This window comes from Pelophylax lessonae, assembly GCF_965119305.1.
Source record: "Pelophylax lessonae genome assembly, chromosome: 2".
Lineage (NCBI taxonomy): Eukaryota > Metazoa > Chordata > Amphibia > Anura > Ranidae > Pelophylax > Pelophylax lessonae.
The window spans coordinates 380,341,607-380,355,974 of NC_138769.1; the positions used below are offsets into that span (position 1 = coordinate 380,341,607).

The following is a 14,368-nucleotide window of genomic DNA, read 5'->3' on the forward strand; positions in this document are numbered from 1 at the left end:
GTCGCGGCCGACCCAGCGCGGAGCTATGGCCTGCACGCGCTCGTAGGCTGAACTGGGGTAACCACTGGATCTCAACATCCAGCCCGTCGCCCAGTTCAGCTTTCTTGCTTGAAGATCTCACAGGAACACTGGAGAAAAAAAGCGTTCTAAAAAATCTTTTCTAAGAAAAAAATCCTGCCAGGACCGAAGATCCCAGCAAGGTATCTAGGTCCTTACTCCTAACTAGACAGAAAAAAACTGATTTGCTGTAGCAGAGAGAGAGAGGATATACCCTCTGGGACTGCCCCTAGGGTGTGGCCAGAGTGTTTTCTTTCCTGTATATTCCTACTCCTGTAGAGGGCAGCATAACCGAGTGTGTTGAATCAACGAGGACTACGTCTGTCAATGAGCGACAGAGAAAATATGCTATCTGTACCTAAATCCAAGCGGCTCCTGACGATCATGTGCTGACATCAGCTTTAGTGCTCGGGCCCACCCACTGGAACTGTCAGCTGGACAGAGGAGAGATCTGAAGAGTCAGCTGAGTGCCGGGAGACGCTCGGATTTAGGTACAGATCTGCATAATTTTTTCTATAACACAGGCACAGGAGCACTTAGTGTTCTATTACAGAGGGGCTTAGATCATTTTATATAAGTGAATTAACAACCATTTTAAGTGGTTAAAGGTTTCAACAAAGCTGCTTGCAAATAAATTTGAAAAGCCTGGTGTACATTGCTATTTTACATACTGTAACCCATATGTACAGGTAATACTGTTGCCCATATGTACAAGACTTACAAGTGTGTTTTGTAGCCCTAAAAGTCATAATATACTTCCAAGAAATAAACTGTGAGTAACAAAGAAGTATAGCAGAAGCTGTTTCATTTTAGACTGTTTCTCTCATTTAAAGTCTGTATAGAACAAGGAGAAGGGGGAAGATTAGTCACTTCAATTACATATTTAGCTCTATTTGTAATTGAGTTTAAACTACTGAGGCATTTTTAGGAAAGCAGTATGGAGTGGTCTGGTAAGTTATATGGAATGCAAACTGGAGCTTCATTTGTGGGCTGTATATACTTTTAATATATTTATATATAATGCTTCATATTCACCTGACCAAAACCATGTTTGTTTTTCTTATATTAGTAATGAACATAATAAATACAAAAAAAACTAAATCATTACACAATGGCTCTAAAAATATTTTTCAGATACCGTGCTGCTATCATTTTAAATGTTTATTCTACAAATTCATCATTCTTACTTGTTACAAAGAACTTCTTTGTGAATGTACAGCTGTCAAAAGCAGCAATCTTCTCTTGTAGAACTACCACCAGTACCCTGTAAGTAAAAAGTGCAGGTGTTAGAAACAACCATTACTTCTATATGTTTAAAACCATTCAGCATATTTAAATATGAAACTAAGGTTTGCACATTGGTATCATACATCTATATAATTCTAACTGCTACTGTGGCAACAGACAATATTCTACTACATGCAAACTGAAGTGTGTGCTAATCTTGTACAGTATAACTGTTTTTTTTTTTTCAAACGCAGAATGAAATAGAGGATCTAATAGAGAGAACACAAACTTCAAGATAGCTGCATTATGCTTACTGTGGGCGGCATTATGTCTACTGAGGACTGCACCAACTTAATTTAAAAAAAAAACTTTGTAACTTAAAGAAGTATTAAACCCAAAACCAAAAATGTAATATATGACAGCTCACCAACCATTAGATGTGGTGGTTGTATTCATTTTCTTTTTTTTTTAACTTTTACCCTCTGTCTTCACCTGGTGATCTGGCTAGTTATACATCTCCTACCCCGACTCTGGATGAAGGAGCAATGGGGCACCTTTGGACCGCAGCATTGTCAGTCTGGGGAGAGGGAGGTGTTAGATGTACTAGCAGATTTTTGTTAGATACACTATTACATCTAAGCCAAACTCCTGCTCACACTGCAGTTAAACAACAGTTTTTTTTTTTTGTGGGGTAAATGTTTTACATAAATAAATAAAAGTTGATCATCGTAAGCACCCCTTTTAGTGGTAAATGGTTTGTCTTAACACCGCAAATGCTACATCTGTAGGAGAGCTTGTTCTGTTGAAAAACAAGAGACTTTCTGGCTGGATGACCAGATCAAATTAAGGAAAGAAAGGCTAAAAAGAAATCCAATGAAACCATCATATGTAAGAATTGATAAACTGCAATAGAATACATTTTTGTTTTTGGGTTTACTACCACTATAACAATATAGTAAAATTGCAACTTAAAAAATTCAATACCAGAAAAAGAGTCCATAAATATTTTCTTTAGTACTATTTAGCCACAAAATTATATACGGAGGTGTAACTTATTGTTTGCTTTGTTTAACCACTTGCCGACCGCTAGCAGTACATATACTGCGGCAGGTCGGCTCTGTCCCGCGTAAAGGCGTAACTGTACATCGCTTCACGGGACAGCTAGTGGGGGCGCACATGCCAATTGGCCACAGGGGGAGCCAATTAGCAGCTCGCTCCCCGTGGAGACAGAACGGCAGTCTGCCACTGTAAACAGGTCAGACTGCTCTTCTGTCAGTAATGAACACAGGGATCGTGTGTTCCTCTGATTTAGGAACACAGGTGTCTGTGTTCATTCACTGAATACAACCCCCACACAGTTAGAAAGCACCCCCTAGGGACACACTTAACCCTTTAAACGCCCCTGGTGTTAACCCCTTCCCTGCCAGTGTCATTATTACAGTAACAGTGCATATTTTTAGCACTGATTACTTTAGTAATGTCACTGGTCCCCCCAAAAGTGTCAAAAATGTCAGTCAGGTGTCCGATCTATCCATCGCAATGTCATAGTCCCGCTAAAAATTGTTGCTCGTCGCCATTACTAGTAAAAAATAAATAAATAAATAAAAATGACATAAATCTTTCCCCCAGTTTGTAGATTCGAACTTTTGCGCAAACCAATCAATATACACTTATTGGGATTTTTTTTACCAAAAATATGTAGCAGAATACATATTGGTCTAAAATTATGAAAAAATTTGATTGAATGGTATAAAGCAGAAAGTAAAAAAAAAAATGTTTTTTTTTTCAGAATTGTCGCTCTTTTTTTGTTTATAGCGTAAAAAATTAGAATTGCAGAGGTGATCAAATACCACCAAAAAGAAAGCTCTATTTGTGGGAAAAAAAGGACATCAATTTTATTTAGGGACAGCGGAGCGCATGAACGCGCAATTGTCAGTTAAAATAACGCAGTGCCGTATCTAAAAAAATGGCCTGGTCATTAAGGGGATAAAACCTTCTGGTCCAGAAGAGTTATCCTCTAAACCACCGGAGGCTAGAGAAAAGGTGCAGAAGGGCTACATGCATCACATATAACACCAGTTTGACAATGGATTTAAATGGTTCAGTCATGCAATTATGAAATGCATTTGGATTACTAATTTAAATATTACTGTGGTTCATTTCAATTTTACTAGATTTGGCTATCTGTACACATTTTTGCACCTATTTTATTTATTAATTACAGGTACTTATATAGCGCTGTCAATTTATGCAGCACTTTACATATATATTGTACATTTACATCAGTTCCTGCCCTCAAGGAGCTTACAATCTAAGGTCCCTAGCTCACAATCATACATACACATGCTAGGCCAATTTAGATAGGAGCCAATTAACTTACAGCGTGTCTTTGGAGTGTGGGAGGAAATCGGAGTACCCAGAGGAAACCCACACAGGCACAGGGAGAACATGTAAACTCTGCGCCAGTAGTGCTTTGGTTTAGATTCAAACCGACGACTCTAGTGCTGCTAGGCAGAAATGCTAACCACTTTGCTGTCCTTTTCCCCCAGATAATTAATTTAATATATTTTGCTTATAAAATGCCAATCAAAAGTAAAGATTATTGGATTTTTATCCATGGCAGACTGTTTCCTCCCAACTGATCCAACACAAGGAAAGTATCGGAAAGTGATCAGTCCCACTCTAGACCTCTAGGTGTGAACTCTCAAGGTTGGATGGGCCCCAACCCTTCCAAACATTAAGGCCCTTCAGACAGTAAGAATTCCAAGTCGGTTGCTACAAAAAAAGAAAAACTTTTGTCTCCTAAAGCTAAGGTCTGTTCGACCCTAAAAGGGAACACAAGATCAGCACCATGTGGAACCTCGAGTACCCCCAGCGGACAGAACAAATCAGGTGCAGTGACTCTAGGGGCTATGGCAATTCACAAACAAGACCCCAAAATAGTTCCTTCATCTTCAGTCTCAGAGTCTCTATGTCCCTCGACTTCATCCAATCCAGATACAGGGGCACCAGTTTCCACATCAGGTTCTGAACCCCATTTTCATCTAACCCCTCTGCAGGCCTTCATTAAACTAACTAAGAGACACCACAGAAGAGGCTGCAGGGGGAGCTGAAAAACAAGAGAGAGCGCTGTCAATCTACAATAAAAATATTCAACTTCTCCACCACACAACTTTCCACCTATGAACTGTTGGTCAGAAATAGGCCTCAACTTTGCCCCAACCTATTTTCCCAAATCATTCAACCTGTTCAAAGATCTGAACTGATTTGTGCGATCCCTCACCCGACAGCGATACTACTCTGATAAAGAGACTAAGAATGCACGTACGCTAGTGGCTAATGAAGGTCCTATAATGTTAGTGGACTCCTCCGAGTCAAGCCCCTCATGGGATAGGGAGGCCCAGAAAGGCTTGGTGCACTCTATAGTCTCTTAATTGAATCGGGGTGGTCACCTGATGATTCCTTGGAGCAGATTGGGAACATATGAAACCATTGGACAAAGCCATCATACATACTCCAATTAAGCCCAGATCAGTCTTTTATCCCTATCAAGCCAAGGGCCCATATATACAAGTCTTCTATCAGTATATAAGGATCTGATGCATGTCTGTCTTCTCAGAGCTTACCAATCCAACCTCTCCCCATATGAGACACAGACACTGAAGAACCTCCAGACCAACAATGACCTAGTCATCCGTCAGGCTGATAAAGGAGGGAGTATAGTCAACCAGGACAGAGAAGACTACATTAGCAAAGCAAAAAGAATACTGGGTGATACCAACACCTACACTCGGCTCTCAAAAGACCCTTTGCCTAAGTTCAAAGTGAAACTCTATACGCTACTAGACCAGGCAGCATCCAAGGGTGTTCTTTCAAACAGGAAAAAGCCTTTTTAAGTGGCCAATATTTCAATACTCCGTATTTTTAACACTTACTAAAGGTCCACAAATCTTAAACCTCCCCTCCAGGGCAACCTATAGCGACCTCTATGAATAGCCTCACTAGTGGTCTTTCAATTATGTAGACTACTTTCTGCAACCTCTTTTTGCAGGCCTTAACTGCTTATATTGAAGTGGTAGTAAACCGAAGCTGTTTAAAGAAAAAAAAAAAAACACCTGGAAAGCAATTGCATACTAGCACATTATGAAATACTCACCTTGCAACAAAGCCTTTCAGCGGCACGCTGTCATCTTCCCCCGGTCATTCTTCTGGGTTCGTGCACTCTGGCTATGTGATTGGCGGGAGCCACGGTGACATCCCTCCCATGTATACGTGTGGGAGCCCTCAGTTCCAGCATGAAGCTCTAAAAGTCTTGAAAGGTATGCTGAACTTTCAGAGTGAATGTGCAGGTGACGTAACTGGCTGCATCCAGGGTGAATATCTCCTAAAAACAGTGCATGTTTAGGAGATATTCCTGTTACCTACAGGTAGCCCTTATTATAGGCTTACCTGTAGGTAAAAATCACCAAGCGGGCTTTACTACTGTTTTTAAGACCCAGGCCACATTCTAAATATCTTGGCCATATATAGATGGGAGGAGGACTAATTGTGGGTGTCACTGGACGTGACATCACTCTACACCTCAATATCTCACAAAGTAGGCCTTTACAGTAATTTCTTGACAAAGACAACCAGTTTAACAGCAAACAGGCTAACATCATTGTGGATGCCACTCAGTTTGCACTACAATACAACTATTTAAATTCTTAGGGGAATTCTTCTTACAACAAGTTGGCACCGCTGTGGAAGCTAGTTTTTTCTCCCAGTTACGCATACCTTTTTATGGGCTATTGGGATGACCTTTACATTTGGTCCAACAATCCCTATGAAAAGCACATTTGTCAGGTCTGGGCTCGCAGCAACTTTTTTCTCTGTGCTCAGGCTGCTCAGATGTCAGTTAATTGTCAGCACTCATTGTTTCCTCAGTGGCTATCCTGGTTATCATTATCTTCTTGTCAGTCATGCCTACAGTCAGCCCCTTCTGGCTATTTAACCGCTTCCATACAGAGCAGTTAGACCCCCTTCCTGCCCAGACCAATTTTCAGCTTACAGCACTCTCACACTTTGAATGACAATTGCTCAGTCATGCTACACTGTAACCAAACAAAATTTTTATCATTTTTTTCACACAAATAGAGCTTTCTTTTGGTGGTATTTGATCACAACTGGGGGTTTTTTTTTTCGTGATATAAGCAAAAAAAGAGCAAAAATTTTGCAAAAAAAAAACACTTTTTTTTAGTTTCTATTATAAAATTTTGCAAAAAATTAATTTTTCTTCATACATTTGGGCCAAAATCTATACTGCTACATATCTCTGGTAAAATTAACCCAAATTAGTGTATATTATTTAGTCTGTGTGAAAGTTATTGAGTCTAGAAGCTATGGTACCAATTACTGAAAATTGATCACACCAGATGTACTGATGGCCTATCTCCTTTCTTGAGGCCCTGAAATGTCAGGACAGTACAAATACCCCCCAAATGACCCCTTTTTGTAAAGTAGACAGTCCAAGGTATTTAGTAAGAGGCATAGGGAGTTTTTTGAAGTTATAATTTTTTCCCACAATTCTTGGGAAAATGAAGAAAACATTTTTTTTTCTTTTTTTTCCCCAATGTCAATTTATAAGCTATTTCTAACACATAGCATGTACACAGCAAAAATGACACCCCAAAATTCATTCTGCTACTCCTTCTGAGTATGGTGATACCACATGTGTGAGACTTTTACACAGCCTGGACACAAAAAGAGACTCCACGTCCAAGTAGCACCATAAGGCGTTTTAGGAGCATAAATACACATAAAACTTTCTTACTACCTATCACACTTTTCAAGGCCCTAGAGCACCAATACAATGGAAAAGTCCACAAAATGACCCAATTTTGGAAAGCAAACACTCCAACGTATATTCTATGAGGCATTATGGGTCCTTTGAACATGTCATTTTTTTCCACAAGTTTTTGAAAAATGTGGGAAAAAAATAAAAACTTTTTTTTTTTACACAAAGTTGTAAATTTATAGAATATTCCTAACACATAGCATGTACATAGCAAAAATGACACCCCAAAATACATTCTGCCACTCCTCCTGAGTATGGCAATACCACATGTGTGAGACTTTTTCACAGCCTAGCCATATAGAGGGGCCTAAACATCCAAGGAGCATCATCATGCATCCTAGCCACTTGCCTAGGCCTATTTTTGACATTTGGTGTTTACAAGCTAAAATCAGTTGTTTTTGCTAGAAAACTACTTAGAACCCCAAAACATTATATATTTTTTTTTTAGCAGAGACCCTAGAGAATAAAATGGAGATTATTGCAATATTTTTTATCACACCGTATTTGCGCAGCGGTCTTCCAAACGCAATTTTTTGGGAAAAAAATCACTTTTTTTAATTAAAAAATAAGAAACCAGTAAAGTTAGCCCAATTGTTTTCCATAATGTGAAAGATAATGTTACGCCGAGTAAATAGATACCCAACATGTCATGCTTCAAAATTGCGCACGCTCACAGAATGGTGACAAACTTTGGTACTTAAAAATCCCCATAGGCGACATTTTAAAAATTTCTACAGGTTGCTATCTTAGAGTTACAGAGGAGGTCTAGGGCTCAAATTATTGCTCTTGCTCTAACGATCGCAATGATACCTCACATGTGTAGTTTGAACACTGTTTACATATGTGGGCGGGGTTTCCGTATGCATTCGCTTCTGCGCGCGAGCTCGCGGGGACAGGGCGCTTTAATTTTTTTTTTTTTTTTTACTATTTATTTTATCTATTATTTTTTATTTTTACACTGTTTTTTAAAAAAAAAAAAAAATTGATCATTTTTATTTCTATTACAAGAAATGTAAACATTACTTGTAATAGAAAAAGGCACGACAGGACCTCTTTTTTGTGAGATCTGGGGTCAAAAAGTCCTCAGATCTCACAAGTACACTAAAAGATAGAAAAAAAAAAAAAAAAAAATTAAAAAAAAATTAAATAAAATGAAAAAAAAAAAGGGACCTTTAAACTGGTTGCTAGGCAACGACGTTTGCCGTAGCTCCGGTCCTCCAAGACCATAGAGTCGAGTGAGGGCAAGCTTGCCCTCACTCGACATCCTGTCTGTGAGGATCTGGGACCGGATCGTTTTCCCCGCTGCCGGCGGTTCTGGTAAGCAGGGAAAAAGACCAGAATGCAGCGGGAGGGGGGGGGCACCTCTTCCGCCACCCCGGAAGGGTGATCCCGCGGCGAATCCGCCGCTGGGACCACCCTTATCGGAAAGCCAACCGTCCACCGTTTAAAAAAATACCAGGGTTATGGCAGCTATCTGCTGCCATAACACCGGTATTTAGGTTTAAACGGACAACGTATATAAACCTTTTTGGACTTGGACATGGTGGCTGTATGAAGGGTGACAGGTACTCGGGTACTTTGCTGGGCAGGTGACAGGTACTCTGGTACTGATGAGCAAGTGGCAGGTACTCGAGTACTCCGATAGGCAGGTGACAGGTACTCGGGTACTCTTATGGGCAGGTGACAGGCAGGTGATAGGTACTGATGAGTAGTACTGATACTGATAGGTGATACTGATACTGTACTGATGATGGGTACGGATGATCAGTACTGATACTAATAGGTGACTTTACCCAGCTGACGTCCCTTCCTGTTCCTGATCCTGTTTCTTCTCCTCTGACTAAGCTGACTTCTGGTTTCCTGATCACTGGCTCGCCAGACTTCCCGTTTTGGCTTCCGACCCCTGGCTTATGTTTTGACTACATTTACTGTTCTGTACCATTTTTTACCATTACATTAAAGGTGTGATTTTACTGCATTTTCTGTCTCAGTCTGATCATATGTATGGTCGGTATATAGATATACATAAGGATGACATCATCCTGATTTGGCAGGGTGACACTGGCCCCCTGTATCAGTTTATCGACTATTGTAACATCAACCCCTTTGGCATCCTTTTCACATCTGTAGTGCACAAAGAAATGTTAACATTCGTCGATGTGGATCTTTTCTACCACACCACTGGCCACATCAGTTCCAATATTAATTTCAAACCCACAGCAGGAATGAAACTCCTACTTACACAATGGCAGTTGTCATCATCCAGCTTGGAAGAAGAACAGTCAGTCAGTTTTGCAGGCTGTTCCCCAACTACACCAGAAAAGAGGACTATATGTCCCAAAGTACCACCCTGGTACAGAGGTTCCTACAGAAATGTTACAGCCACGACTCCATCAATGCAGCACTCAACAGATACTTGACTTTGTATGAGTCAGCCTCCTCATGTACCCACCATCATGAGTCAACCAAGTCTTTGAGAGACATCAGCACTCTGGGCCTAATTTTTTAGCACCCGATTTAATACCCATTTTCACTCCATCCCACTCTCAACAAACACTGGGGGATACTTAAATGAGGTCCCAAGTTACATCCTCGCCCTAGTGTGATCTTCAGGAAGTTCACACGTGTTCAAGTGGTTGTTAAGCCACTGAATTGTCTTTCTGAAATCCTCTGTGTCTGATAATGTTAGATGCCACAGTGTCTGGGGAGCCTAACATTATCAGACACAGAGGATTGTTTGAAAATGTAAAAGTTATTTCAGCAGCAGGAGGGGAGGGGCAGGCACTGTCACTAGCTGACAGGCAGGGAGGGGTGGGGGGAGAGAACAGAGGAGAGCTGCGGATGACGGAGGCACGTAAACTGACCACTGTGTCAGGTTCAGTAGCCATGATAAACCGTGGTCAGTTTGCAGGGGGGAGGGCAGAACCAGGCAGTGTCAGCCAGGTAGTTCAGGTGACAGAAAGGCAATGTGCTGTATAACATGCTTTAAAGGAACAGAATTAATATTTATTTTTTGGGGTAACAAACACTTTAAGAATAGGATAGCTCCAAGCAAGCTCTCTCCACATAGAACATTTCTTGTTCCAACCCTTCTCATCTTTCTAGCCCTCAAAGGCAAAAAAACTATGGAAAAAATGTAGTTGCCTCATCTGTGGATTTGTGAGCCATGGGCAACAGTCCTTAGTGGCCCATGAGAGCCGAAGCTACCCCATTAATAACTTCAACACCTGCTCCACTACTTTTGTGGTATATTGCATCAACTGTTCTTCTGGTATGAAATATGTTGGACGGACCATTAGATCTCTCCGGGCATGCTTCAGTGAACATCACCGGAGTGTTGAGAAGGGTCTCCCCAAATTTAGTGTCTCCAGACACTGCCCGCTACATCACAACAAAAATCCAGACTGTTTGAGAGTCTTTGTCATTGAGCCAATTCCTGCCTGCCCGAAGGCGAAAGGTTTAAATCTCTTTGTGCTTTTGAGGTCTACTGGATCTTCAAATTACACACTATGTCTCCAGATGGCCTCAATGAGGAACTGGACGTCAGCACCAACACTTAATTCTATCTAGATGTGACCTCTGGTTTGTCAACAGTTCTCCATCATTCCATCTTCAGAGCGGTCTATTGCATGCAGCTTCATTCCTTGTTCCAGCCTCCTCCAGTCTGACTACCTCATCCCCACTCCACACAGGTCCTACACCCCTCTCCTTCCACCCCATCCTTATGTCGGCAATAGGTTCCATTACTCTTCAGGTCTATGGCTGATGCAGTATGCGCTGGCTATCATCTCCCCTGCTTTGCATGGCCAAGTGATCCATTTTCATCTGTCATCGAGTGCCAGTCATTAATACCACTGCTGCTCTACTACCACCCTTGTCACAACTCTAGAACTCTCCTCAATCCCCACCATATACACAATGGAGGTTCCCTTTTTCTTATGTATTTATTTATTACAATTTAAGCATTCCATCGATTGACACCTATGTTCCTGTAGAAAGATGTATTAACAAGATCTATTATATTGTTAATTTATATTGTATCTATCCATTTCTTTAAACGCATATTGGTCAAATTGATCATTGATAAAGTCTCTTAAACTAGAATATATAAAAAATCTTTCTTTTTTATTTATATAATTTTTTTGAGTATACTCATTTTACATGTATTTACTTCCCTTGAGAATAAACAAATCCCCCCTTAATATTCACGGAGAGGTGGAAAAAGATGTAATTGCCCAGTGATCATCTGTCATCTAATTATGATATGTATTTAAAACATATGAGTGTTGGTTTCGGGCTGTTACAGAAATGTTACTGTTTTTATTGTGATATATCTCGTTTACATAAATGTGCATTTGTTTTTTTAAGTTACATATAGAAACACTTTTTTCTGCCCCTCCCGGGATAAATGGCACCTGCAAGCCTTGCAATTTTTTTCACCTGTGCAGGCCCTCCCCTTTCTGGTTTGGTCTTATTTATAGCAGGTAGACAGTTTGACAAGTTGATAAAGAAGCAGAATTGCTTTGAAATGCGTCACTGTTACCAGGGAAGCATTGCATTGTACTACAGATGGTTTTATGGATGGTTCCTGGACCCCAGCGGCTCCTGTCATCTTGTCCTGCAGTGTCAGTATCTCCAGTGACAGCCATCGCTTTACCCCCCAGCCTTTGATCAAGGCAGGGAGTCAGACGTCCCTTGCACAGACTTCACAGCTCCAGTATCCTGCTTTCCACCGTACCCTCTCTCTCATTGATTGTTTGTGAGTGTAATATGTTATTGGTTTTCAGTAATAAATCTATTCATTAGTCTTGTTCCACAATAGATTGCAGCGCTCCCCCACGCAGCCTATCAGCAGCAGCATTCCCCCTGTTGTTAGTTTGTAGAGAACTGTTTTGTATTCCTTATTATGTACTCTACACTTATTATTTTTTATTTTTCTAACTACCCACTCATTTAATTTTTGGAGGGTACATTTTAGACTCCTTTAGCCACTTTGGGCTATGTCCGGTTTTTGGTTTTTATGTGCTATTGTTTTTTGTGCATGGCAATTTATTCACACTGTTTTTTAAAAACCTATTTTCCTCCCAGTGAGAAACATGGTTAATTGATTGTAATCAACACACACCTCTTGTGGAAAAGCACAGTTCAGTCCACAGTCTTCCACTGTGATTTATTTTATCTACTTTATTATTTGTGTTTACATACACTTTAAGAAGACCCCCATACTAGATAGATGTCAAATGTATAGAAGATTGTATCATGTACTACCAATTTTAGTTTATATCTAGAACACAAATATTTTTTCCCACAAACTTGGTTGGTGCATCATGTTAAATAGGAGACATGCCTCTTCATCCATGTGCATATAGTGAAGTATGTAAATGTCTACTATATCTTGAACATTTTCATCTGCCATGCAGGATGAATAATTGTTAAGGAAGAGGCATCATTTCCAAAGTGATTTATGTTTATGTATTTTCACATTAGGTGTTCTTACATTTTGTGTAAGATTTACATTTCCTGTTTTGTGCAACAGAACAGTTTGGCAGTTATCACATTTACAAATTTAGATCTTGGATGCTCGCTCAATATAGAAGAAAATGCTGTCCTCATGGTTTTATTATTCTCCTGGGGAAAATTGATCAAGTTCAGTTAATGTGACTGTTCCGGTAGTAACTCCCATGATATGGAGCTTGATGAATCAACCCCTCTGTCTCCATTTCCTTTGTCATTTCCTACTTGCTGCAAAGTCATAATGTTAATACAGCTCTAGGTAATAATGGAAAATATGACCTGTCGCTTGTACTCCAACAGAACAGCTCCAAAAAGTGCTAATGAAAAGCATCGCTCAAAATGGCGAATGCAGTACTGAAGTACTGCAAAAAAGATGCAAAATGCTGCAATCTCAGAATCAGCTTTGAGAAGAATTAGTACCGGCTTGTTTTCAGACTGACAAGCAGGGCTGGATTTCTACATAAACAAGACAGACTGTAAGGGTAGTAGGGCACCCAGTAGTGCCACATATCCACCCAGACATAATATTGCTGACTGCTAGTAAGGACTCATGAAGATGGAGGTATGCAAGATGACCGTAATTTGGCACACAAGCCAACGGACGTTGGGTCTAGCTACCTGTGCAAATGAATTACTGGGTACGGCTGTCATCGTGTACAGCCGTATCATGTAATTCATTTGTACAGTCAACTATACGCAACAACTTTGTCTCCTGGGTGCTGAAATGTGACCGTATTTTGTGTTATATGCCTCAATACAACCATGTGCATGAGCATAATTCCTAAAAAGTCTGCCTCCCCTTTCCTCCTACATAGGCAAAATGCCACTGCTAGTTTACAATCTGCTTCATTCGTAATAAAACAATTTGCACAGTAATACTGACTAGTATGAATTGTAGGACATTGTTCAATTTCATCTAAACGTGTTTCCTACCTACAGCTAATAGAGGAATAATTCCAGGACCATCTGTCAGCATCACAAATCCATAAGCTTATGCATGAAAAGGCATAGTCTTGTAAACTTTATGTTTATTTTCCTGAGAAACATATGGAAACGGCTTACAAGGCAGAGTAAACAATCAATAAAAGGTATGCAAAAAGGGGTAGAAAATGTAAATCTAAAACGATAGGCACTATTTCATTTACAGACATCCCATGTGATTACAGAACATCTCTTAGACCAAGTTACAAAAGAATAGGCACCTTTTAATCAGACAAATTGATCTGATACATAATATGGAATTTTACTTTGTGAAGGCCTGAAACTGCCGACCTCCTTTTGAAATTGCTAGTTGTCTGGCTGTTACGCTAACCCATTGGCAAAAAACACTTTCTAAGTCACTAACCTGAAAGTACTGAGATCAGAAGTGTCAGGAAAAGTCAGGAATTCTTGTCTGCATTCTTTTTTCATGATCAAATAATTAACCACTTTAGCCCCAGAAGATTTTGCTGCTCAATGACCAGGCCACTTTTTTCAACTTGGCACTGCGCGACTTTAACAGACAATTGCGCGGTCATGCAATGCTGTACACAAACTAAATTTACGTTCTTTTTTCCCACAAACAGAGCTTTCTTTTGATGGCATTTGATCACCTCTGCACTTTTTATTTTTTGCAATATTAATAAAAAAAAGAGCGAAAATTTTGCAAAAAATTTACATTTTCTACTTTGACTGGTAAAATATTTCGAATATATTACATTTTTGTCATATATTTAGGCCAAAATGTATTTAGCT

At 40.0% G+C, this 14,368-nt stretch overlaps 1 protein-coding gene across 5 annotated transcripts in view; it reads right to left on the minus strand.

The window, feature by feature from the left end:
• BCAS3 (BCAS3 microtubule associated cell migration factor) overlaps window positions 1-14,368 on the minus strand; it is a 1,702,410-nt gene that overhangs the window by 1,482,577 nt on the left and 205,465 nt on the right. For all 5 annotated transcript variants that reach the window (XM_082245731.1, XM_082245733.1, XM_082245734.1 and 2 more), the window contains exon 8: window positions 1,245-1,321. In XM_082245731.1, coding sequence (XP_082101857.1) covers window positions 1,245-1,321 — 77 coding nt within the window. The remainder of the gene's footprint in view (window positions 1-1,244; window positions 1,322-14,368) is intronic.